Genomic DNA, 25,118 nt, shown 5'->3' with positions numbered 1-25,118 from the left:
TGTTCCAGAGCCCAGAGTTTGGGCACTGATCTCCCATCTCATGACCGGGGTTGGCACTGCACCCCTCGGGCGGCCAATTTCCAGGGAGGCATCAGAGGAGGAGCCGCAGCTGTGCGCGCTTCTCCTCCACCTGGGAGCCCCCAGCTGAAGTCAAAACTTTGCGATTTCCCTCCCTCTCTCCGGCGGGGTGCCCCCAGCTCCGCCCCGCTGTCCCGCCCCGCCCCGTCCCATTCAGCCTTCCTCTCCTCTCGTTGGGGTCCCAGCCCACTTCGCTCGAGGGCTTGCAGAGAACTGGACTTGGCCGCGACCATAATCTCGAAGAAAGACTGACTGAATACAGGCTGAAGTTGAAGCTGCCCAGAGGCGTGCCAGGGTCGGACGTGAGGGGAGAACTAGAGAAAAGGGACACGGAGAGAGAGAGAAAGGAGGGGTATTGGGGAGGAGGGCGGGCACCAGAGAATGAGAAAGAGGTCTTTGGGGAGGCAGCGAAGGCGGGTCCGGGGCTCTCCTGGCTGAAAAAAAGGGAGAAAAGGAAGGAGGGAGGGAAGGAGAGAAGGAGGGAAGAAACGCGGCGGGACTCCTAGCTGTGCCAGCTCTCCAAGCTCCGCAAGAGTTGTTCAGGGAGCCCGGTAGTTACAGGGTAGCCTCCAGCTGTGGGGGACCCCTTAGCTACACAGCTGGACCTGGATCCAACTTTTTAAGCGGGAGGGGCCTAGATCTATTCTCTCCAGCTCGGGTCCTCAGACTGGGGGCGCAACCACTTCAGTCCGCTCTGGGCTCATAACTCCGGTAGTTTCTCCCCCTTTTCTGTAGACTTAACCTAGTGGAAAAAAGGCAAAGAAAGTAATTTAGGAGTCACTCTGCCTTCTCACAAGAGGCGAGTGAGCGCCTGGAGGGCGCAGTGGTCCTGTAGACTTGAGCTCCAGGCGGCCGTGACCTTGGCCCTCTTTAAGAAGCTGAGCCGCCGCTGGTCTGGGGGCAGCATGGCGGTGTCAGCGATCACTGGCTTCTCACTGGTCAGCCTCCTCAGCTTTGGCTACCTTTCGTGGGACTGGGTCAAGCCGGGCCACCAAGCTGATGGGCCTCGGGCCTCTGGGGACAAGCCTGTCCCATCCCCCTCGCAGTCTGCCTCCCCACCTCCACCTCACATTATCTTTATCCTCACTGATGACCAAGGCTACCATGATGTGGGCTACCATGGCTCAGACATCCAGACCCCGACCTTGGACAGACTGGCAGCTGAGGGTGTAAAGCTAGAGAACTATTACATCCAGCCCATCTGTACCCCTTCTCGAAGCCAGCTCCTCACTGGCAGGTAAGTAGGCTGACTTTCTGCACTGATCACAATGGGCCTAGAGGGCCAAAGGTCCTGGAAGACCCTCCTCACCAAGTATTTACCATGACTGGCCTTTCTATATTTAGTGGAGAGTTCTCTAGTAACCTCCAGGCTCTTCTTTTAAAGTGCAAATATCCCTTAGGAGGAGGCATATATTAATTCACTCACTCATCAGTGTGAATGAGTGTAGAATTATATAGATTAAAGTTTGCAAAGTGTTTTATGGTGTTATCTCATTTAAATCTCACAACAACCCTTTGAGGTAAGGTCTACAGGTCTCCTCATTTTACAGGAGTGGAAAAGTGGGAGCCTCAGAGATGTTAAGTGACTTGCTGGTGGTCACACAGCTAGTAAGTATCAGAGGTAGTGAGGTCTCCCTACCCCCATTTCTATCATTCCTTCCTCTATATCACTGAATGGTAGACCTGGAAGAGCCCATAGAATATGGGGCTTCGGGACAGGAAGGCATCTTAGAACAGACTATTAGAGCTGGAAAGGACCTCTAGGTCTGTCAGTTTCTCTCATTTGAGAGACTTAGCCAAGTTCACACAGCTATTTAATTGCAGAGTCAGAAAGATGAAATCAAGTCATAGACTCTCAGAACTGGAGAAGATCTGAAGGTCATCTAAGACCCCCAAACACCCAGGGCAGCACAAGAATGCTGTCTGTAACACTCTGGACATATGGTCATCAAGCTTCTGCTAGAACCCTTTCAGTGACTGGGAACATAGTGCTTCCAAAGGCTTCCTTAACTCTTTCTTGCTTGTTTGATTGATTGATTATGGGAAGCAGAAATCCTCCTATCTGTCACTTCCACCCACTGGCCTTAGTGCTGTCTTCTGGAGTTAGAATAAAGTTAATCCTTCATTCATACAAAAAAAAATATTGGAAGAAGGCCCTCAAAGCCTTCCCCTCTCCAGACTAAATACCTCCAATCAAGTTTCTTCAACCATTGCTCATACATGGCACAGATTCCAGTTGCCTCACCATCCTGGTTATCCGCCTCTGAACTTATTCCAGTTTGTCAATATCCTTTCTAAAATGTGGTGTCTAGAACCAGACAAGATTCTTCAGATGGAGTCTGGCTAGGGCAGAAGAGAGTAGGACTATCACTTCCTTTGATCTTGAGACTGTGCTTCCATTCATTCCATCTATGATCACATTAGCTTTTTTTGGCAACCATTTTATGCTGTTGACTCATATTAAACTTGTGGTCAACCAATATTCCCAAGTTTTTCTTCTGTGAGTGGCTTTTTAGTTAGGACTTGTGCAGGTGAGTTTTTGAACCTAAGTGTAGGACTTTACATTTATTCAGTTAGATGAAAGTCAGTAAACATTTACCAAGAGCCTACTATAGAGAAAGTGCTGGGCTACACACTGTACGTTTAAAGACAAAATGAGATCATCAGCTGTTTTCAGGGAGCTTACATTTCATTTTAATAGATTTGTTCCATTGTTTTAGTCTGCATAGGTCTTTCTTTGGAACTAGGGTCCTCCCTCCACCATATTGCTCATTATTCCAAGTATTTGTGCAACTGCAGATTTGATAAGCATGTCGTTACTGTGTAAGCCATTGATAAAAGAAACTTCAGTGACTGCCTGTTTCTTCGAGAATAAAATATAAACTCCTTATCCTAGCACTTAAATCCCTTCACAGTCTGACTGTAACCTACATTTCCAGGCTTATTTCATATAACTATCCTTCACACAAACTATGTTCCAGTCAAACTGACTTCCTTGCCATTTCCTGAACTCAACATTCCATCTCCCATCTCTTGATTTTTGCATGGTCTGGAATACATTTTCTCCTCAATGCTACTCTTAGAATTCCTTGCTTCTTTCATGTTTTGACTCAGATGCCACCTTCTCAATGATGCCTTCTCTGACCCCTTTATGAATTTGCTGGACATATTTTGGGTTTACTTGCTTGTGTTCATGTCATTCCCCTTATTCGCAACATAATATTAGTTCCTGGAGGGCAGGGACTGCTTTTGGACTTGCTTTTTATCTAGCACAGTACCTGGCACATACTAGGCTCTAAAGGAATACTTGTCGAATGAATGGAGGTTGGATGAATAATGTTGAATAGGACAAGATTAAGTAAAGAGCTCTGGGACCATGACCAAAGGCCACACCAAGGTGAAACAGATCAGCACTTCAGTTCTGGTCCTCTAGTCAGCTATTAACTGACCTGATTCAAGAATTAATAACCCTTTAAGGGTTTGGGATGAAATAGTCAGAGTACAATTTTTGGAAAAGCTCCATTATATTCCTCCTAACGTTCATTTGTATCTCCCTCTTTTCCTTCCTTCCTAAAGTGGTATAATTTCTCTTTAAACTATATAAAAACAATGGAGGGGGAAAAGGGGTAGCCAAGGGGATTGAGCCCTTTCCAGCCCAATGCTATCAAAAGGTGGAGAAGTGGAAGGAGATCCAAGGCACAGGAAGTCAGTCAGTTGATAAGTGTTCATTAAGTACCCGATGTATGCCAGGCATTGTGCTAAGAGTTGATGGTGCAAAGAAAATTAAGAACAGAAGGCTGAAGGGAATCTGAAGGTGAGATGAAAAGATTCTGAGAAATAAGTGGATCTGAATTTAGGAGATCAGCTGGGGGGGGGGAACTATCTGATGATTGTGGTAGAAGAAGAGGAAAAGTCAGGCAGTGGGATGGATAGCTAAGGACAGCAGTGTTTGGAGAGGGGTGTTGAGGAGAGCAGAATAGGGGAGACAGCTTAGGGGAGGGAATGAAATCAGGGAAGTTGGTGAAGGATGTTTTCATTGATTCCTCCTTAGCCCACCTCTGGACCTCACTGAGGCCTCCTCAGCTTGAATACAACTCAAATCAACCCCTGTTTTTTGTTCTCTGCCTCTTGGGAACTGCTTCATCTTATCCCCAGCTGCTCTGCTTTCCTTTGTAATCATCCTCCTTGCTCTCAGAGGGCAGCTAGGTGGTGCAATGGATAGAGTACTACCGTAGGAGTTAGGAGGACCTGAGTTCAAATCTCACCTCAGACACTTGACACTCACTAGCTGTGTGACCTTGGGCAAGTCACTTAACCCCAATTGCCTCATCCTGGGTCATCTCTAGTCATCCTGATGAATATCAGGTCACTGGATCCAGATGGCTCTGGAGGAGAAGTGAGGCTGGTGACCTGCACAGCCCTCCCTCACTCAAAACAAAGTCAAGTGCAAGTCATGTTGTTATTTCTCTGATGGCATGATCTTCTTAGGCAACAAGGGATGAACACACACACTTTGCTTTCAGTAAACTCCTTTTCTTCCTCCTCCTTTTCCTTTACCTCCTCCTCTACCACTTCTTGGTTTCTTGTCTTCCCCCTCATTTTATTTCTTCTCTCTCAGGCCCCTGGGGCTGAACTTGATGGCATTTCACACAGACATACAGACCCAGGCACACCCAAGGCTTTGAAAGAGATAGGATTTCATTCATGGGAGTACTTCCTCTTCTGCTGCAGATTAAGCCCCCTCTGTGCCTTAGTAGATTTGCTATGGCTGAACAATTCCTGATTCTCTGGTGATGAGTCTTTTTACTCTTATCTAGGCTGGTTTCAAGACAGGCACACCCAGGAGTGGTCTATCACCAGGCATGTATGTATAATCCAGGACTTGGACAAGCTTGTGGTCTGTTGATATAGCCTTTGATAGCCCATGCTTGCTTCTATGCCTTGAAAAAGCATCAGAGTAGAACTTTAGTGAAACAGGTACATGTAACATAACCTAACAAAACATAACACAAGTATCATATATTTAACTGTTTTTAAAATATTTGCATGAATTTACTTTATATGTGTACTGCATTTATATATGTGCTTTTCTTCTCCATTAAAATGTAAACTTATTATGAATAAGGATCATTACATTCTTTGCACTTGTATCCTCAGAGCTTAGCATGATACATAGCATCCAGGAGGCATTTAATACATACTTGTCAATTGACATAACATGACACAATGTAACATAACACAACACAACATAACATAACACATAATTGAGAGGCATAGTTGATAGAGGGCTGACTTTGGAGTTAGGAAGAACTGCGTTCAAATCCTGGCACATACTGACTATGTGACCTCTTAGTGTCTCCAGGCAACCCACTAAGTCTATAAATTACAGGTGAATTGCCAATTTGCAACAGTTGAGGGGGTTTCTATTCTGGGAATTCCCTAAATGGATGAAACAAGGAAAGTCTTGACCAAAAAATTCTAAAACAAAGCAATACTGTAATAGAAGCAGCATGGTATAGGGTAGAGGGCTGGGAGTAATTTTATAAGATCTTAGTTCCCATGGTGATTCTGGTCCTTTCTGAATGTGTGATCCTGGGCAAGTCTTTTTTAGGCTTGGTGGGCCTTGGGCAACTTATTTACTAAATCATAACCATGATAGTTTTAGATCTGGAAGGGATGAAATGGGTCATCTCATCCAACCTCCTAATTTTACAGATCAGGAAACTGAGGTTCCCAAAAGGTAGAGAGAATGTGACTTGGCGGAAGTAAGTAGAAATAGATCTAAGACCAGGGCCTTTGGCTCCAGAGGTGAGGCTTTTTTCATTGCACCATGTGGAAGGCACTCCACTAATGAGAGTTCCCTGCATTCACAAGATTGCCACTCTTTCATGGTGTATAATATAGAAGGGACAGTTGGTTACCAGGGACTGAATATATATGTATATGTATATATATGTACATATATACACATATATATATAGTATGTGTGTGTATATATGTCTCTGTGTATATAAATATATATACATATATACATATATATATGTGTATATATATATACATATATATGTGTATATATATATGCATATATATATATACACATATATATCTCCATCCAGAGTTATCTCTAAAACACAGTTTGATCATCATGTCAACTCTTCACTGAGATACCCTTAGGGCGCCCCATTGTCATCAGGACAAAGTCCAAACTCCTTTCTCTGGCTATAGGAGCTCTACATTTCCAGCCTTATATTTTCCTCTCCACATACTCAGTGTCCTGGCCAAACTGGGTTACTATCAATCCTCTCACATCTCTTCTTCTCTAACCCTAAGCCTTTTCTCATAATACTGCTCATATTGGTCTCTCTCTCTCTCTCTCTCTCTCTCTCTCTCTCTCCCCCCTCTTCTTCCCCCTATCTCTACCTGTCTTAATCCTACCTGACTTACTTCTTTTTCTAACATAAAAATATAAATTTGAGCAATCTGGAAGGAGATACAGGATTCTTTTTAAAATGTTTATTTTATTTTTCATTTATGGAATAAAACAACCATTTCCAAAACATAGTACAATAAAAAGATGATTGAACATGAAACAGCAAATCTACTATGTATGACTTGCTATTCATTTTATTTTTTTTATTTTTTTTTATTTTTTATTTTTTCTTCTCACCCTGCCCTAGAGATGGCTATCATCAGAAATAAATAGTTACATATGTGTAAAATTATTCTATACATGTTTCTATTTATCATTTCTTTCTCTGGATGCAGACAGTGTCTTTCTTCATATGTCTTTTATAGTTACTTTGGGTATTTATAGTAGTCAAAATAACTTATTTGCTCAGTCATTCTTAAAATAATATTGCTCTTACTATATACAATGTTCTCTTTTTTCTGCTCATCTCACTCTTCATTATTTCATGCAAGTCTTTCCATGTTTTTCTAAAATCATTGAGTTTATCATTCCTTATTTCTACCTGACTTTCAATGTTTAATTGATATATCACATCTTCTGTGAAGCTTTCTCTCATCCCTTCCCCACTCCTCTGCCATTTAAGCCAGTAGTGAATTCCCTTTCCTGGGATTTCTTATCATATTTTGTTTCAGTATCTCATACATTCTTATCCTACTTTGCATTAGAATCAAATCCTCCTTCAAAGCCTAATTGTGGTGTACAGGTGACTTGATGTTCTCTAAAACTATCTTATTAGATGGCAAGTTATGGCAGATCTTGTGCTGGAAAGTCTTTCAGTATGGACCTGGTAACAGATGCTATATTTCTCCTCTGAGACCCAGTCTAGCTAAGCTCAGAGAGGCTCATTACCAGGTTGGCTGTAGGTGATCAATCCCCACTGATAGAATTGTAGATAATTGATGTGTAAGTATTATAGTTATTAGATGTTATCTTTTCTACTTGACTCCAGAGGGTTGAAGGGCCACTTACTTATTATTGTATCTATCATAGCACTTAACATGAGGTCTTGAATGTAGTCAGTATTTAAAAAAATATATTGAAATTTATTTTTAAATGCTACTTTCATTTCCAAATTTATTCTTCACCCTTGCCCTCTACAGTAAGTCATCCTTTATAACAAAGAATAAAAAAGAAGAGAAAAAAGCAATCCAGGAAAAATCAATCCACTTATCAACTGTGTTTAATAATATATGCAATATTCTACACCTATAATCCCCCACTTTTGCTAAGAAGGGAGGGAGGTAAATAGTAACTCATAATAGGTATTTGTTGAATGCATAAAAGGACTTAGACTAAGTTGGAACTCACTAGGATGGGCAATGTCTCCATAGTTTACCAACGCCTATCTCCAGCCAATGAGGTCCCTGGGTAGAGAAGAGAAGGTTCACGGGGTCATTTACTTCTCCTTCCTTCCACAGAGCAAAGGACCAAGAGAGCAGCACCCTCTCTTTCATCTCATTCTTCCCACCTTCAGACTTTGGAAGACTTTAGAACAGACAATGCTGAAGCTGATGTAGACCTTGTAACATAGAGTGTTAAAACTGGAAAGGACTTTAGAACATAAAGAGTTGGAGCCAGGATGAGCCTTAGACCATGGAATTTAGAATATACAATATGGGCAATCAGAGTTCAAGAGGAATGAAATGAAGCGTCAGAACTAGAAAGGTCTTAAGAACACAGAACTGGAAGAAAACTTAGTCAAACCCCTTCAAGTTTATTAATGAATAATTTATCCCTCAATTTTGTTGTTGAGTCATTTCAGTCATATATAACTGTCATATATGACTCTGTGACCCCATTTAGGGTTTTCTTGGCCCTTTCCTTCTCATTTTACAGATGAGGAAACTGAGGTAACGAGGGTTAAGTGACTTGTCCAAGATCGTATAGCTAGTAAGTATCTGAGACTGGATTTGAACCCAGGTCCTCCTGACTATAGACTTGGTACTCTATCCACTGTGCCACCCAGCTGTCTGCTATCTTTCCTCTCCTCCAGTTTACTAATGGTGAATTTATCTAGTTAAATCCCATCATTTTATAGTTGGGGAAACTCAGGACCAGAGTGAAGAAAGAGCTCTCAGCTAATTAATGTCATAGCTAGGATTAGATCCCAGCTTTCCTCACTTCTAGTTTAGGAGCCTTCACTGTAGCAGACTTTCCTTCTTTTTTACTTAGGGAGGAACATTTTAAGCTTCTTAAAAACAGATTATCTTGCTTTTCCATTTGTGTTCCCAGCTAAATTATGCGTGCTTAATGATGATGATAATGATGATGAAGATGATGATAGTATTTCTAAAGCATTTTAAAGTTTGCAAAGTGCTTTATAAATATCTCATTTTGTCCTCACAACAACCCTTGGATGTAGGGGCTATCATCATCCCTATTTTACATAAGAGAAAACTGAGGCAGATACAGGATAAGTGACTTATCCAGGGTCACATAGGTAGTAAGTATCTGAGATCAGATTTGAAAACAGGTCTTCCTGACTCTAGGTCTGGTGCTCTATCAACTGCACATTTGTTGTTCAGTCATTTCAGAAATGTGATTTCATTTGGGGTTTTCTTGGCAAACATATAGAGTGGTTTGCCATTTCTTCCCCCAGAGGATCCATTTTGTCAGGCAATCAGAGGTTAAGTGATTTGCCCAGGGTGACACAGTTAGGAAGTGTCTGAAGCTGAATTTGAACTCAGGTCTTTCTGACTCCCAGTGCTCTATCCATTGAGCCACTAATTGCCTCCTAATTGCACATTAAGCATTTATAAATGTTTAATACATGCTCATTCATTCATTTATTCATTCATTCCATCTTTAAGTTCTAGGTGAGCAAATGGGAAGTCAGATGCATGCTAATGTATTCACCTTGTACTTTTCTTCCCCTCCTAACCAGGTACCAGATCCACACAGGACTCCAGCACTCAATCATCCGTCCTCGTCAGCCCAGCTGCTTACCCCTTGACCAGGTGACGCTGCCACAAAAGCTGCAGGAAGTGGGCTACTCCACTCATATGGTGGGCAAATGGCATTTAGGCTTCTATAAGAAGGCATGCCTGCCTACCCGACGTGGCTTCGATACCTTCCTGGGCTCATTGACAGGCAACGTGGATTACTACACGTATGATAACTGTGATGGGCCTGGTGTGTGTGGCTATGACCTCCATGAGGGGGAGAGTGTGGCATGGGAGCAGAGTGGCCAGTACTCTACCCTGCTGTATGCCCAGCGTGCCAGTCAGATCTTGGCCAGCCATAGTCCCCGCCAGCCCCTCTTCCTCTATGTAGCCTTTCAGGCTGTGCACACACCACTGCAGTCTCCCCGTGAGTACCTGTATCGCTACCGTACCATGGGCAACGTTTCTCGGCGCAAATATGCTGCCATGGTGACTTGTATGGATGAGGCTGTACGCAATATCACATGGGCCCTGAAGCGCTATGGCTACTATGACAACAGCATCATCATCTTCTCCACTGATAATGGCGGCCAGACGTTTTCAGGAGGAAGCAACTGGCCCCTGAGGGGCCGCAAGGGCACCTATTGGGAAGGTGGCGTGCGTGGCATTGGCTTTGTTCACAGCCCCCTGCTCAAGAGGAAGAGGAGGACAAGTCGGGCCCTGGTGCACATCACTGACTGGTACCCTACACTGGTGACACTGGCTGGGGGCAGTGTGTCTGAGGCAGAGGGGCTGGATGGCTACAATGTATGGCCGGCCATTAGTGAGGGTCAGCCTTCACCTCGCATGGAGATTCTGCACAACATCGACCCCCTCTACAACCACGCCAAGTACGGCTCCCTCGAGGGTGGTTTTGGCATTTGGAACACTGCTGTGCAAGCTTCTATTCGGGTTGGTGAATGGAAGTTGTTGACAGGGGACCCTGGCTACAGTGACTGGATTCCCCCCCAGACTCTTGCCAACTTCCCTGGCAGCTGGTGGAACCTGGAGCGCTTGGCCGATGGCACCCGCCAGTCTGTGTGGCTCTTTAACATCAGTGCTGACCCCTATGAACGCGAAGACCTGTCAGCCCAAAGGCCTGATGTAGTCCGTTCCTTGTTGGCTCGGCTGGCGTATTACAACCGGACGGCTATCCCTGTGCGTTACCCCGCTGAGAATCCTCGGGCCCACCCTGACTTCAATGGGGGTGCCTGGGGTCCATGGGTTAGTGAGGAGGAAGAGGAAGAGGAAGAGGAAGAGGCTGGGGAAGGGAGGGGGAGGGGTTCTCACCGGGGCAGAAAGAAGTGCAAAATTTGTAAACTTCGCTCTTTTTTCCGCAAGCTCAACACCAGGCTGATGTCCAACCGCATCTGACTGGGGGTAGGCTGGAGGTGGGGGTCTCTCATTCCAACTCTTCCTCCAGGGCTCCTTCTGACTGGTCCCCAGTCATAGCTGGGAACCCTTAGAGAAGAGACTGCTGGTTGCCTAAACACCTGTTTTCTCTTAGAGAAAACTGGGAGCTAGGTCAGCTGGTTGGGGTGGGGGAGGGTATGCCCTGAAAGTGAACTGGTGATAGTCTAGGAATGGGAATATCTCTTAGGCTCAGGGCTGGGGGGACAGACACAACCTGATTGGTGGTGATATGTCTTGATTTGTTCAATTCCATAACAATTCTCCTGGAGCTCAGCAGCAGAGATGGAGAGGTATGAATGTGAGTTCAGGACCAGGTCTTACAGCCATTTATACTCCTGAACCACCCTAGGCTACTCCTGGAGGGAGGAATGGAGTTTCTCTTCCATGTCCATCTCCTTGTCCCCACCCAAATAAAGGTATTCCCCCAGCTTCAGCTGATGGGACCCAGGTTAGTACCAAGAGAGGGTATTGGAAGAGTAGAGAGAGTATAGGGAAAGTAGTCCTGACTAGGTAGGTGAGTACTCATTGGGCCTGCTAAAGAAGGTTTCGTGCGTGGGGAGGGAAGCTGGATTTGGTGGCCAATGACATCCTCACCATCTTGAAGAATCTAGATTTGGGAGTTTCCTCTACCTAGCTAGCCTCTAGTAAATGGGGTGCTGGTGGTGCAATGGTAGTGAGTGATTGTCAGTGACTCTTCAGGGTGTGCAAACATGCAAAGCAATAAGCATTTATTAAGCATCTACTGTGTGCCAGCACTGGACCAAGTGAATGATTATGAACACATATAAGCACGTCTACAGGTTAGGTCACTGTGCAAATGAGTATAAATATGTGCATGTATAGTCATTGATAAGTCATTGATACACACCTACATGTACATCTGTCCAGGGTATGCCCTGGGATTGGGTGGGGGAAGGGAGGCTGGGAGTGGAAGTTGGAGAAATTGTGTATGTGTGCAAGTCTATACATGTGTGTCTGCACACGTGTACATTCACACACTGAGGGGCAGGCATGAGGGGCGTGGGGGTTAAAAACCTCTAATGTACAGTGCGTTTTCATTCTGCACAGTCTGTTCTGTGTTTCTCCCTCTAGGTTCCAGTCGGTGCTGCATGTGTAGGCGATGGCTCTGCTGTGAATTTTGAAAATAGTTATTTTTGTCTCTGGCAAATGAGGCCTGTTAGGACTTGTCAGCTCAAGGATGAGCTGCAGGGGGTGGGGGGGAGGGGTTTTGCTGTCACAAAATCACATTCATTTAAAACCGGCCACTGAAAGATATGACACAGCCTAGGGGCCCATGGCCAAGGGGAATAGACTCCGGGTAGCATGAAGGGGCCTAAGGAGGGTGGGGAGAGAGCAAGAGCAACCCCTCCTATTCCCTCCAGTTCCATCTTTTCTCCCCTTAAAGTGAAGTATTAGATTGGCTTTGCCCCAGGGCTGGTAGGAAGAGGTCTGGTTGGGAAGCCTGGAGGATCAATATCTAAAGGAATTTTTTTCACTTGGGGCAAAAACAGGTACTTTTTAGGGGTTGCCAGGCGTCCTGGCACAGATGATTGTCCAACCATGGCACCATGGGTACAGTCTCTGCATGTAGGAAGGCTCTCCCTTCCCTACCCTCTTCACAGAGAGTTAAGGGACTAGGGAGGAGCGCCATGATGATGAGACCCTGAGAGTGGCTGCTGTGGGCTGTTGTGCCACACGGCGACAAGAGAATGGGACCAGTGATTGCCCTGGGGAGTCAAGGCTTCTCATTGAAATGATGTATCTGATCTGGACCGGCCAGTAAGGACCTCTAATTGCTCTGGACCACTCTAGCTACTCTTTTGCCTGAGTCCTCACTGGTTTATTCTGAGCTTGTTAGACTCCTCACAATGCCATTAATGTGACTTGGAGGTCCAATAAAGCATGGATGACCAACACTATTCTGATGCTCTTGCAATTTGATTGCTGTTTTGGGCGCTCCCCTTTTTCTCTTTGCTAATGTTCCTCTCCCTGCCCTTAGGAGAGTGGCAGCAATATTTTCCTGATGGCCACTGTTACCTACCTCTTCTCCTATGGAAAAAGTCAAAATCCATGAAGCATTTACCAAGCCCCTACCACATGCAAGTCACTGAACTGTGGCCCCGGGGTAGCAGATATAGTGAAAAAAAAATCGTTGCCCTGGACAGCTTTGAGCTATCTTAAGATGAGGGAACCATTTTTTCTCTCCTTTCTTCCCTCCACTCTCACCCTTAAACCCAGTGAGTAGGAGGTAGTAATACATAGTGGAGTAGAACTTTTCTTTAGTATTGGGGGTCAGGAGATCTGGGATCTATTTCCTGCCCTGCCCTACCCCTGACTCAGGGTGACCTTGGGCACCTTTCTAGAATTTCCTTTCCTCATCTGTAAAACTGAGGGGTTTGAATACTAATGCCCTCTAAGGTCCCATCCAGTTCTGACTTTCTCAGCTGCAAGTTCCCCCAGGACACAAACTTGACTTTGACCTTAGAGGTGAGTGAGTTTGAGTCAGGTCCCTCAGAGGAAGCAGATCTATTGGGAACATAGTGGATAACATCCTGGTCTCAGAGTCAAGAACTGAATTCAAATCCTACCTCCAACACTTAGTAATGTGACTATATAGATGTCATGCAAACTTACCAAGACACAGTTTCCTTCTTTGTAAAATGAGATGAGAAATATCTGTAGCACCTACCTCTCAGGACTGTTGTGAGGTTTAAATGAAATGTTTGCAAAACTTAAATAAATGTCAGATACTTTTATCATTTCTTCAACTGTTCACTGTCCCCAGGACAGGATAGACAAACCACTGGTTCAGTGGGGAGGCCCGTCCTGGCATATGTCCCCCAGGGTTGCCAGAACCTACGGATGCATTGATGCTGCTTCCTGGCTCTCTTGTGGTCGCTACTGGCCACTGGGTGGCAGCGAGACCTTGAAACTGGTCCCTCCTCTACAAGAGAGCTTAGAGGCCAAAGGGATGGCCACATTCCCAGCTGGGCCCTAATCAATCCTCCCCACTATTTCCCACTAACCCCCAACTTAGGAGCCTCCAAGTACAATGTAGGGAGATGGAGCCTCAGAGCAACTGAAGGGGAATTTGCTTCCTGTGAATTCCTCAAGGAGAGGAATTGTGTTTTTCCTCTTTTTTATATACCCAGTGCTTAGCACAGTGTCTGGGACATAGTAAGGGCTTAGTATTTACTGTATTGACTGACTGCTTCTCTGCCTCCCTCCCTCAGCCTCAGTAGGTACCTATCCTGCCACTTTAGAAGCAGAGCCAGCAGGATTTGGTGGTGCATGTGGAGAAAAATGCCAAGAGAGAAGAGAAGCAGGGAAAAGAAAGGAGGTGGAGAGATGGGGGGGGGGGGAGGGTGAGAAGAAGCGATGACTTAGTTCCTGCTTGCTAGGGTACATTCACTGCCTCCCTTCCCACTACTCAGGGCATTGGAGTTTGCTCTCAGTGAGCCTGGGAAAACTGTCCTTTGAGGGGGCAGAGTAGAATTGGTCTGAGTCCCAGGTCTCTCAGTACTATGACCTGGCTTCCAGAGGGTAGACCCCCCTGGGTTTAGGATAGTGGACCCCCTCATGCTCACTCCTGATTGTCATTCCCATTAGGTCCTGGCCCTTTTCATCCCTGCATGTCTACTTACTTCCCTGGCATTGGGCAGCCAAGGAGCCCAGCCAGGGCAGGGGCAGCTGTCTGGCTACATGATAGCCCCTCTAGGGGGCCATCTAGTTGGGTTGCTGTCTTCTCACTTCTCTGATTTCCTCTCACTTCCTTCATTGTTCCCTGTCCCCCACCCCCACTCCTGCCCCAAAGAGGCAATATGGGACGGTGGAAAGTATACTGGATTTTGGGTTGCGGTTCAAATTTTGCCCCTCTATGTCACCAATATTGACATGGGTAAGTCATTTCACATCTAATGGCATAATATTACTCATGTAAAATGAGGGAATTAAATGGACAATCTTGGAATTCTCTTGCATTTCTAGATCTAGAATCCTTTCCTCTCTGAAGAATGGAAGTGTTGGAAAAAGGCAAATGTCCCTTTTTGTTTTTAACAAAGAGAGTAGAAGGTACATACCATAGGTCAGCAAGATTGCTTTTGAGTCATGGAAAAATTCTAGAATATATTTGTTTGTCTTTAAATTTATTGGGGTTTTTTTTTTCCAATAGCCTAATTTCAAATATATCCCTCTGAGAGGCAACCAAGAAGTGTAGTAGATAGAGCTGGCCTGGAGTCAGGAAGACCTGAGTTCAAATTTTACTTTAGATCAGTAAATATACTAGCTATGTGGCCCTGGACAAATCACATAGCCTCTCCGCCTCAATTTCCTCAACTGTAAGATGGGAATGATAATAGTACTTACCTCCAGGATTATTGTGAAGGCCAAATGAAATATTTGTAAAGTGCTCAGCACACATAGTAGGCACTTAATATGTTTTTGTTTTCTTCTGTCTCTTACCCAGAGAGCTACCCCTTGTAACAAAGAGTAAAGAAAAGGGGGGAAAACAGTTCAGCAAGATTAACCAGCAGAACAATTGATAGCTGATGCAATATTCCACCCTCCTATTCCCTCATCTCTGCAAAGATGGGAGGGAATTGTATTTTCTTCTCTCTCTTTCAGAGTCGAGCTTGGTCATTATAACTATACAGTGTTCAAGATTTAATTTGATTTGATTTTCATTGTTGTTTTTTTCTATTTACCTCATTAGAACATACTGGCCAAAGTCTAGTGAACATGCAGAGAGAGAAGTAGCAATCACAAAAAGCCAGCATGGCATCATTGACAATATATCATGTCAGACTAATGTGATTTCCTCTTATTTTTTTCTTTTTGGGAAGGATTACTAGAGGGAAAGAATGCTGTCATATAGTTTACCTAGATTTGAGCAAATCATATGATGAAATCTCTTATGTTATGTTTGTGGATGAGATGGAGATATGTAGGCTACACAAAATATGATTAGGTGGTTTTGAAACTGACTAAATGGCTGATTACAAAAGGTAATTAGTTCCATGTCAGCTGGGAAGTAGGTATCTAATAGAGGGCGTGAGAGATCTCTCCATGGTCCTGTGTTATTCAATATCTTATCAATTATTTGAATAAAAGCACAAACGTGCAGATGATACCAAGTTTGGAGTGATAGCTAACATATAGGTCAGAATTAAGATCCAAAAGGATCTTGAAAGACAAGAATGTTGGGCTAAATCTAATAAAATGAAATTGAATTAGGAAACACATGTATCTTGCAATGGTTCAACAAGTTAAATTCCCATGTATAACACACGAAAGGTACAGCTAGATAGCAGTTTATCTGAAAAAGATGTTTTTGATATGTTGGGGAGGTTTTAATTGACTATGTGGTTGATATAAGTTAATAGTGTGATAGAGCAGTCCAAAAAGGTCATGCAGTCTTAGGCTACATCATAAGAGTCATAATGTCCAGAATGAGAGATGCTCTACTTTGTTTTGGTCAGACCACTCCTGGAATACTCTGGGTACCACATTTTAAGAAAGATATTGATAAACTAGAGAGTGTCCAGGGGAGGGTAGCCAGGATAGTAAAATGCCTTGAGATCATGGCATAAAGATCCATTGTTCTTCAGTCTGGAGAGATGTAGCAGGAACCTGGTGGTTATTTTCAAGAATTTGTAGGACTTTCATGGAAGCAAGATTAGATGATGTCTCCAGAAGTCAGAAGCAGGAACAGCAGGTGGAGACTGCAGAAAGGGTGATTTTGGAAGGAAATATGAGGATAACAAAGGAAAAAACCTCTCAACCATCTAGGCTGTTCATCAGCTTGAACCAGCTTTCAAGTTGTTGCTGAGTCTTTTCAGTCATGTCTGACTCTCTGTGACCCCTTTTGGGGTTTTCCTTGGCAAAGATACTATAGTGATTTGCCATTTCCTTCTCCAGCTCATTTTACAGGTGAGGAGACTGAGGCAAACAGGGATTAAGTGGCTTACTTGCCCAAGGTAATTGGCAGCAAATACTGCAAGCCAGGGCTTGATTTACTATTTTGCATATTGTTTAAATTTTAAAAAATGATGGAGAGAATATTAGTAATGCATGTTTAACTTAAAAATGTTTAGAGCATACATTTTTGTCAATTTCCGAAGAGCTGGTTGTTTAAACACTTATCAGCACACCCTGGGCTGCCTTGGTGAAGAACAGACTCCTGAGTTCACTTCTTTAAGCAAAGGCTGGATGACCATTCCTTTTATAAGATGTAAGGAGGGGACTCATTTAGATTTGAGCTGTACTTGATGATATCTGAGATCTAACTCTGAGATTCTAGGATTCTCTCTGATTAATAATGACAGCTCCCATTTCTGTAGTGCTTTAGGATTTGCAAAGCACTTAACCTTATAAAAACCTGGTGCAGTGGATAGTGTATTTAGGTATTATTACCTTAGTTTTGCAGAAGAAATAGATAAGGTCCAGAGATGTGAAGTGTGTTCCTCGGGGTCCTATAGTTTAGTAAGGGTTGGTTGGAGTCAGGACTTGAATCTAAGACCAAAACAGCCTTTGACCCAAGCTGCCCCTCCATTCAGTGAGTGAATCAGGGCCACCTTCAGTATGCCCTCCCTTTCTCCTTATGAATCACTCCTCCGCTCTTTTTTTATCTCTGTTCCTTAAATTACTCAATGAGATCCTTACTCCTGGAGATTCATACTGCAAACCTTCTTCTCCACCTAGGTTCAGAAAGGATACCTTCCAAGAGTAGGGAGGAATCAGGGGAGCTGTGAGCTAGGGATAGATAGGCACTGTAGTATTAGGAGACTGGCAATCTGAGTGCATTCCTTTGTGTCCATGGGGACATTTAAGTAAAGGTTGATGGACAGACTCAGTATCCCTCACATGTCACTGTCCTGGCCAATGATGCAGAGGTGCTTCCTTGAATCCAAACACATGTCTCTGCAATGTCATATGGATAGGAAGCCACTTAGAACTCCCTGCTCATGTACCTTGGCTTAGTTTGAAAGCCAGGAAGCATATTTATTTTGACCTCAGAGGCTGCCCCCTGGGAAGCCCAGATGACCACAGCACTAAGCTGAGCACATATGTGGGGCTGCATGGCAAAACAGGGACTTGGTGGGCTTGGGTGCTGCTGGGTGTCAGTCGATGGTGCTTATGCTCAGACAGCCACACACATGTGTGCCAGATGTCAGCATGCACATGGGTATGAGTGCCAGAGGCTGTAATCATCCTTTTCTGTTCTCACTAATGGACAAACACAAACTGGCTGCTTCTCATTGCTGCCACAGACCACTGGGCACTACTGACAGTACCCTCTTCCCCTCTGTCCCTCCTTCTCTCTGTCCTATGAATCTGGTGGGCAGGGAAGCTATCTATACATTTGGTATAATTCCTCCTTCTCAGGGTAGTTATACAGTAAGAGGAGAAACAATGAACCAATCATAGGACCAACTCTCCTCTGTCGCCTTTTCCAGATGAGAATTTACTTTTGTTGAGTTAGAAGATGATCCACTAGTGACTTTCCTCTCTCCATGGGCTTCTCCTGCTTCTATCCCATACCCACTAGAAGACTTGGGGTTCAGGCAAAGTGACCTAGTCAGGAGGACCCTTTTGCCTCACCCCAGCATCTTCCTTCCCCCTCTTTGCCATCTCCCATCACCTAACCATTTTCCTTCTCTCATCTCCCCATATCACCTCTTGGTGCTGCCAGAGGAAAAAAGGAAGGACTTTTTAAGAAGTGAGGCAGAAAGGAGTCTAAGGAGAGAGGAATCACTCACATTCACCTAGCTTGTGTTACAAAGCCCTTTCTTTTTCTGCAACATCTGTTGTGAGATAGGCGTAACCACTATTTAAATATCTTCAGTGATGGGGAGCTCCTTAGTATATAAGGCAGCACAATCCATGGTTTGTCATCTCTGTTAGAAAGTTTTTCCATATGTTGATCTGAAGTCAGTTTGGTATTGACTTTCCCAGGTTGTTCCTAAGTCTGCTCTCTGGGGTTAAGCAGAAAAAGTCTGATTCCTTCAGATTCTTGAAGACAGTGACCACAACCTCCCTAAACCTGGAGCTAATTCTCAAATGGCACAATCTCTTGTTTCTTCACCATTCTGGCTACCTTCCTATAGCTTTGTTGATATCCTTCCCAATATGTGATGCCCTGAAAGGAACACAATACTCTAGATGACAGTCAAACCCTGATTCTGTGCAACCCAAGATGGCATCATTTATTTTTTCATTCTGTTTTTGTTGTTGTTCATTTATTTATTGTAGCAATGTCATACTTGAGATATTTACTAATCTTGTGGTCAACTAAAATCCTACCATCTCCAGATCTTTGTCACACAAACTGCTACATGACTAGCTCTAGGGGCTAAATAAGATGATAGTATGTTATAGCCCTGAGTTATGGGCAGAGGTGTGATGTAGCCTGCTAGTATAGGTTCTTGAGAGCCGATTGTTAAAATTTTCAGGGTGAGCATTTACATTTCAGAAATCAGCAACTGAGAGGGCAGCTAGTGGCACAATGGACAGTGTACCAGGTCTGGAGTCAGAAAGATTCATACTCCTGAGTCCAGATCTGACCTCAGACACTAGCTGTGTGACCCTGGGCAAGTCACTTCAGTGGTTATAAAACATTTACTAGGACATGGACAGTTGTAAGCCCAGTTCTACCAGTGAACAGCTACAGAACTTTGAGCAAAACTTTCTCTTTCTTAGCTTTAGTTTCATCTTGCTTAAAATGAGAATCTTCAGTTAGATACCTAAGGTTCCTTCTAATGCTAGCCTTCTGTGTTTTATAGCCTCTTTACTGCTAATATTCTGTGATTTGATAAAAACCCCTGCCCTCCTGGTTTTCGAGGTGCAGACAAAGGAATGCTATCCCCCAGGAAAGACAAAGGAGGCATTAGGAGCTCAGCAAGCTGGGAGATATAAAGGCCTGCTTCCTTGGACTGGAGGCTCAGTATAAGGGATTGATAATTATAAGGAAAACGTAGCATCCCCTTGTTTGCTGTGGCTAGGCTGCTCCATCTTTCACAGTGGTCACCTCTCCTCCTCATCCTCCACTGCCCCAAATAGTCTGCCCAGGGTGGGCATTTCCACTAGGTACAGCTTCTACAGAAAAGGGTGGAGGTGGCAGAAGAAGGGATCTAGGTGGAGGAACCAGGACATGAGGAGGTGGGAACCACAGGACATCTTATTGGGTCTCTCATTCTGTGGCTGAGATTTCTGCCAAGCTCTGCTCTCTTAGTTAAATTCCTCCCCCTCTCCCTTTTACCCACCCCTTCCCCTACTCATGCTGCCAAAGGGCAACTGTCCTGTTCCCGGTGGGTACTGAAGGTGGAGGTAATAGCATATCCAATGTTTTGCTGCCCATTAGCTGAGTGGCAGTCCTGTGTGCCCAGGCACATGACAGGGCCCTTCTTTATGCTTCTGAATTGCTACGTTGGCGGGAGAAGGGAAAGTGTATTGTGTGCAAAAACAAAACCAAGTAGTTTTTCCTTTTTCTGAAGGTGGCAATGGTGCAATTAATGGCTGAGCCATTACCTCCTCCCTCTTTTCCACCTCCCTCCCCGATCCTCTCCTCTCCTCTCATTCCCCTTTCTATCTCCCCCGCCCTCTTTGATTTCTTTCCTTTGAAAAAGCAGCTATGCCTGAGGGGTTCAATTCACCACCTGGAGGAGTCTATCTCTTCAGGGGTTAGGCGGTTCCCTGTTCCCATCTCTGGCTCCTGGGCAAGGGGCAGACATTTCATGCAGCCAGGGAAAGATGGGAGTGGGAGTGGGAGGGATGGTGTGTGAATGTGTGTGTGTGTGTGTGTGTGTGTGTGTGTGTGTGTGTGAGAGAGAGAGAGAGAGAGAGAGAGAGAGAGAGAGAGAGAGAGAGAGAGAGAGAGAGAGAGAGAGAGAGAGAGAGAAAATGATCATTTCGAATCCAGATCCCTAGAGTATCACTAGACACAGGGATTTTGGAGAAGAATAAAAGCAAGTCACTGGAGTTTGGGAAATGCCTGTAAGGAAAGAGGCCAGCATTGCTGATAACTGGGTGGGGTGCAATTGGGAAATCTTAGAGAATGATGTAGATGCCTGAAATTGTTCTCTCCCCACCCCCAACTCTGGCCTCACTGAAAGACAGTTTCCTGGGTTTCAGTTTATCTGGCTGTGGAATGAGACCTCTCTGGGAAAACATAGAAGTTTATGATTTTGAATAGGTCTGTAACTTGTATTCCCAGGTTAGTCCCTGTTAGAGCTGTGATCCCAACCTCTCTGAATCTTCCTTTGTCTACTCTAGAAACATGGGGTGATGGCTAGGATGGTGAATGCCTGTAAGGCCTCAAGTATTGGAGCTAGTGGTGGCAACCAGTTTTGTAATTATAGATGCTAGTAGAGAAAATAAAAGTCAGCAGAATATGGTCTTGTGGAGGGAGTGGGGGGAGGGAGTGGTGCTAATGGTGGGCAAGAGACATCAAGATTAGTTTTTTCCACGATGAGAATGCTGACAATCTTTTTCTAGACACATGCCAGCTGTTTTAGATGTGATTGGTTAGATCGAAGCTGGGGAAAGGAAGATGGGATCAAAGCTTGGATCTGGTTTCCATTCCCCTCTCAGCCCGCTGGCTTTTGACTATCTCCACTGGCCTGGCCAAGCACACAGAAGGAGCATGGGTGCCATGGTGGGGATTGACTCCTATAGCTAGGAGGGCCCTGAGAGGTCACCAATCCAACCCTTGCATTTTACAGATAAGTAAACTCACCTTTGGGAGAGAAAAAGTCATTTCCCCAAGGTCATGTAATGACACAGGTGGGATAGAACTCAGGTCTCCTAATTCCAGCTCTGTTTCTACTACTTTGGGTTGCTGCTCCTGCCCCAACCCCCACTCCTAGGATTGTTCAAGAAACAGAAACTAGGACAGGGTCCCCAGGAGAGAGCAACTTGGTAATTCCTTTAAAGAAGGAGGGCTGGGAGGGGCAGAGAGTCTAATGTCCACTCGAGGAGCCTTGGGAGAGGACCAGCTCATGTCTTGGGTCACAAAGGATGTTTCTCTCCAAGACCCCAGATCTGAGGCTTCTCCTCTGGATTCCTCCTAGTGCCTGTGATTCTAACAAGAGGTGCAGTACAAAAGAAGCAACTTAATGAAGTAGAAGGTGGGGGAAGGGGAGACAGAAGAGAGGACAGTGGGAATGAGGGATAGGGAGGAAGAATAATAAAAAAAAGAGTGCATAGAGCTGAGATATAACAGGTGATAATAGAGGTGAAAGAGCAGAGATGAGAGCAGAAAAGGGGAGAAAGGTGAGCAAGAGGGGAGAGAGAAGATATTTGGAAAGAAAGAAAGGAGAGACATGAAAGAGGAGAGAAGAGAGGAAGATGAGGGAGAAAGGGAATATTAAAGAAAAGTGAGAGATGAGAGGTGAAAGGAGAGGAAAGCTTGGAGCTGAGAAAGAGGTGAGAGAGGAAAAAGAGAATAAAGAGAGGTGAGAGAGAGGGGAGAAGTCAGAGTTAGGGAAGAGGAGAAAGGTGAACAGGGAGAAAGGAGAGTGAAATGAGAAAGAGATATATGTAGGTCTGGATGAATTAGACATAATTTTTTTCTAAACCTTGGAACTTGAATGTTGCCAGGGCAACAGGGCAATACCTGTTTTTTCTGGAGGATAAGATGTAGTTGCTAGGGTAACGGCATCCTGTCTTTTCAGGGACCGTCCTGAAATGTGGCAAGGGTAGTTGCCATGACAACCCTTTTTTGCCCCACTTAATCCTAGCCCATCTGTTTCAATCACCCCAGCGTTTGGGGTGGGGTTGGGGGATTATTTACTTATTTTATCTAAGGAGTAAGTTTCTTCTCCTTTTTCCCCTCCCTCTCTCTGGGTGCTGCTTTCCCCCTCCCCCGCCCCCAACCTGGGTCCTGTGGCCTGCAGGTGTTTGGGAGGCAGTTGCTGGGGCAACGGAAACAGGGCGTTTCAGAGGTGGTTGCCATGGGAACCTGGATGCTGACGAAGGCTTGTGAGGCTTAGAGGAGACAAATTGCCCTCATCATTATCTCCAAGCTTGCCAATCAAACTCATTCCCTCATTTCCCTCTGCTCGGGGAAGCGAGCAGCTGGGAGCCCCCAGAGGAGCCCGGGAGCGGAGTGGCATCAGTGAGCTGTGTGTGAGCTGTCGCTCGTCTTGCAGCCCAGCTCCTCTCTCCAGCTCCAAAGCTCTCTTCACCTGGCTTTTGCCTCATTGCCTTGCTGGGCAGCATGGCCACAATTACCTGCACCCGCTTCACTGAAGAATATCAGCTCTTTGAGGAACTGGGCAAGTAAGTTTCCTTTGTGAGGGAAGGGGGGAAAGCAGGTTGATCCCTTCCCCCAAGGTGGGAAAGAGAGAAGATGTCTGATCAAAGCTGTTGGTTTGCTGGAGGAGTATTGGAGGTTAGACTCCCAAAGACTTGTCTTTGTGTGTGTGTGTGTGTGTGTGTGTGTGTGTGTGTGTACATATGTATGTGTATCCAAGTACATGACCCATGCACATTTACTGAGCTCACCCCTGCTCATGACTGCATGCAAACACTCAGCATACCCTTGCACACTCATGCACATACAACTCATATGTGCATATATTCACTAGATTGCATGCACATATATGCACATACTCCCGGACCGTGGAGAGTGGCCAACTTTTCTGAGGAAGCTCCTCCCAGCCAAAGTTAGCACCATAGAGGGCTCTGACAGTAGGAAGGGAGGGGAGGAAACAAACATTTATTAAGTACTTAACCTGGTCCATGCAGGGTTAAAGCCTGGTTGCCTTGTGGTGATGGGGGGAGGTTGTAGGGAGTGGTGCTTAGAAGGTATCTTTGAGCACTTTTTGTCTGTAGGGATAGGGAGGGGCAGAGCCATGGGATCTGTGGCCCAGCTGTCCTAGGGGTGAACTTGTGCAGCTGACAAAGTAGGGGAGCATAGAGAAATACCCCAGTATGGCTGGTTATTACCAAATTGCTTATGCTTAACTTGGTTTTATGAATGTTGGCTAGAGTTGGCCCATGCAGGGGACAGAATGTGAAGGGACTGGGACTAGGTTGGCAGGTAGACTTTCCTGAAGTTTATTTTCACAGTCTTAGCAGCTGTGAGGATAGGAGGTACCAGTGGCACTACCCTCAGGGGGCCTGGAACCCTAATGACTTGTAGGAAGTAGGTTAGGCAACATCTGCATTGGGTCATACGGTTTGGAGTTGTATTGGACCTTAGAGATTGTCTAGTCCAGAGCTCCCATTTTATAGATGAAAAAATAGATCATCCAAGGCAAAGTGACTTTCCCAAGGTCACACAAGTATTAAGTGGGAGAAGCAGAATTTGAACCTTGTTTCTTTGAAATTGAATGCAAATCTAATGTTCATTCCACTATGCCACCTTGCCGCGTTGGCACTTAACCTTCTATCTTCTGCTCATGGCTGGAGTGTTTGCAAGACAGAGAGGTACCAGATATTTAGAGTCTGGGTTCCAGCTAGTCAGGCTGTGGATGCTATGTGTGTGTGTGTAGGGGATTATATATCTGTGTATCTGCATTCATCTTGTGTGAATCCATGAAAGGGTGCTCGTTTGCATCTGTATGTGCATTGTGTGGGAATATGCTGAGTATATGAATATGTGCATATATGTGTCTGTGTGAGTCTGAGAACATATATGAAGGTATGCTGATATGTTCCTGCATACAGGTATGCCTAGTCATGTGAGTCTGAATCTAAGCACAGATGCAACTATGAGGGCTTACTGAATATGTGCATATATATATGTATATATATATATATACATATATATATATGTATATAGGAGGAGACTGGGTCCATGTGAAGGCATGCTAGTATGGGGTGTGTGTGCAAGACCTGAATATATGATATGCCTATGTGTGGGAGGCTGGCTATATGCATATGTTTAGGAAAGCTGCCTGCACATGAGCAGGCTGTGCATATGTGTGAGCAAGTCACAGCGGGTGCCCATGTTAGTGCATGTACCTGAGGTTATGTGAATATCTCTAAGGGACACAGATAGTCATGTGCACTGGTATGCTCAAGGTGGGCTCAGATTTGGAGTGGGTCTGGGGAAGACAAGGCTGGGCAGAGCTGGAGAACTTGGGGAGTGTGGTCCTTCTTGCCCAGGAGGAGAAAGGGTCATTTGCTACCTCTGAAGGCACTCAAGGGATTCAGCAATTCCAGTTAGTCACAAGCAGCTGCTTCTTGGGGTGCACCATTTCTCTGAGACTGTAGGGCTGTATGGTGGATATATA

The 25,118-nt window shown here is 44.9% G+C and overlaps 2 protein-coding genes across 4 annotated transcripts in view; both read left to right on the top strand.

The window, feature by feature from the left end:
* The first annotated feature begins 264 nt into the window (after positions 1-264).
* Positions 265-10,942, top strand: ARSI (arylsulfatase family member I). Its single transcript, XM_072630708.1, has 2 exons — positions 265-1,315; positions 9,432-10,942. Exons 1-2 carry the CDS (start codon positions 984-986, stop codon positions 10,840-10,842), a joined length of 1,743 nt encoding a protein of 580 aa, XP_072486809.1. The 5' UTR covers positions 265-983; the 3' UTR covers positions 10,843-10,942.
* A 10,402-nt stretch (positions 10,943-21,344) lies between these two features.
* The window catches only part of CAMK2A (calcium/calmodulin dependent protein kinase II alpha), an 89,060-nt gene continuing 85,286 nt past the window's right edge, over positions 21,345-25,118 (top strand). The window contains exons 1-2 of one of the 3 annotated variants that reach the window (XM_072630707.1): positions 21,345-21,968; positions 22,773-23,157. In XM_072630707.1, the coding sequence (XP_072486808.1) occupies positions 23,096-23,157 (62 nt within the window). In that variant the 5' untranslated portion in view covers positions 21,345-21,968; positions 22,773-23,095. The remainder of the gene's footprint in view (positions 21,969-22,772; positions 23,158-25,118) is intronic. The other 2 variants (XM_072630705.1, XM_072630706.1) reach the window with 2 other exon arrangements.

The sequence above is a fragment of the Notamacropus eugenii genome, chromosome 1 (assembly GCF_028372415.1).
Source record: "Notamacropus eugenii isolate mMacEug1 chromosome 1, mMacEug1.pri_v2, whole genome shotgun sequence".
NCBI lineage: Eukaryota > Metazoa > Chordata > Mammalia > Diprotodontia > Macropodidae > Notamacropus > Notamacropus eugenii.
Note: the sequence above shows the minus strand (reverse complement) of the source record. Positions and strands in the feature narration are given on the sequence as shown.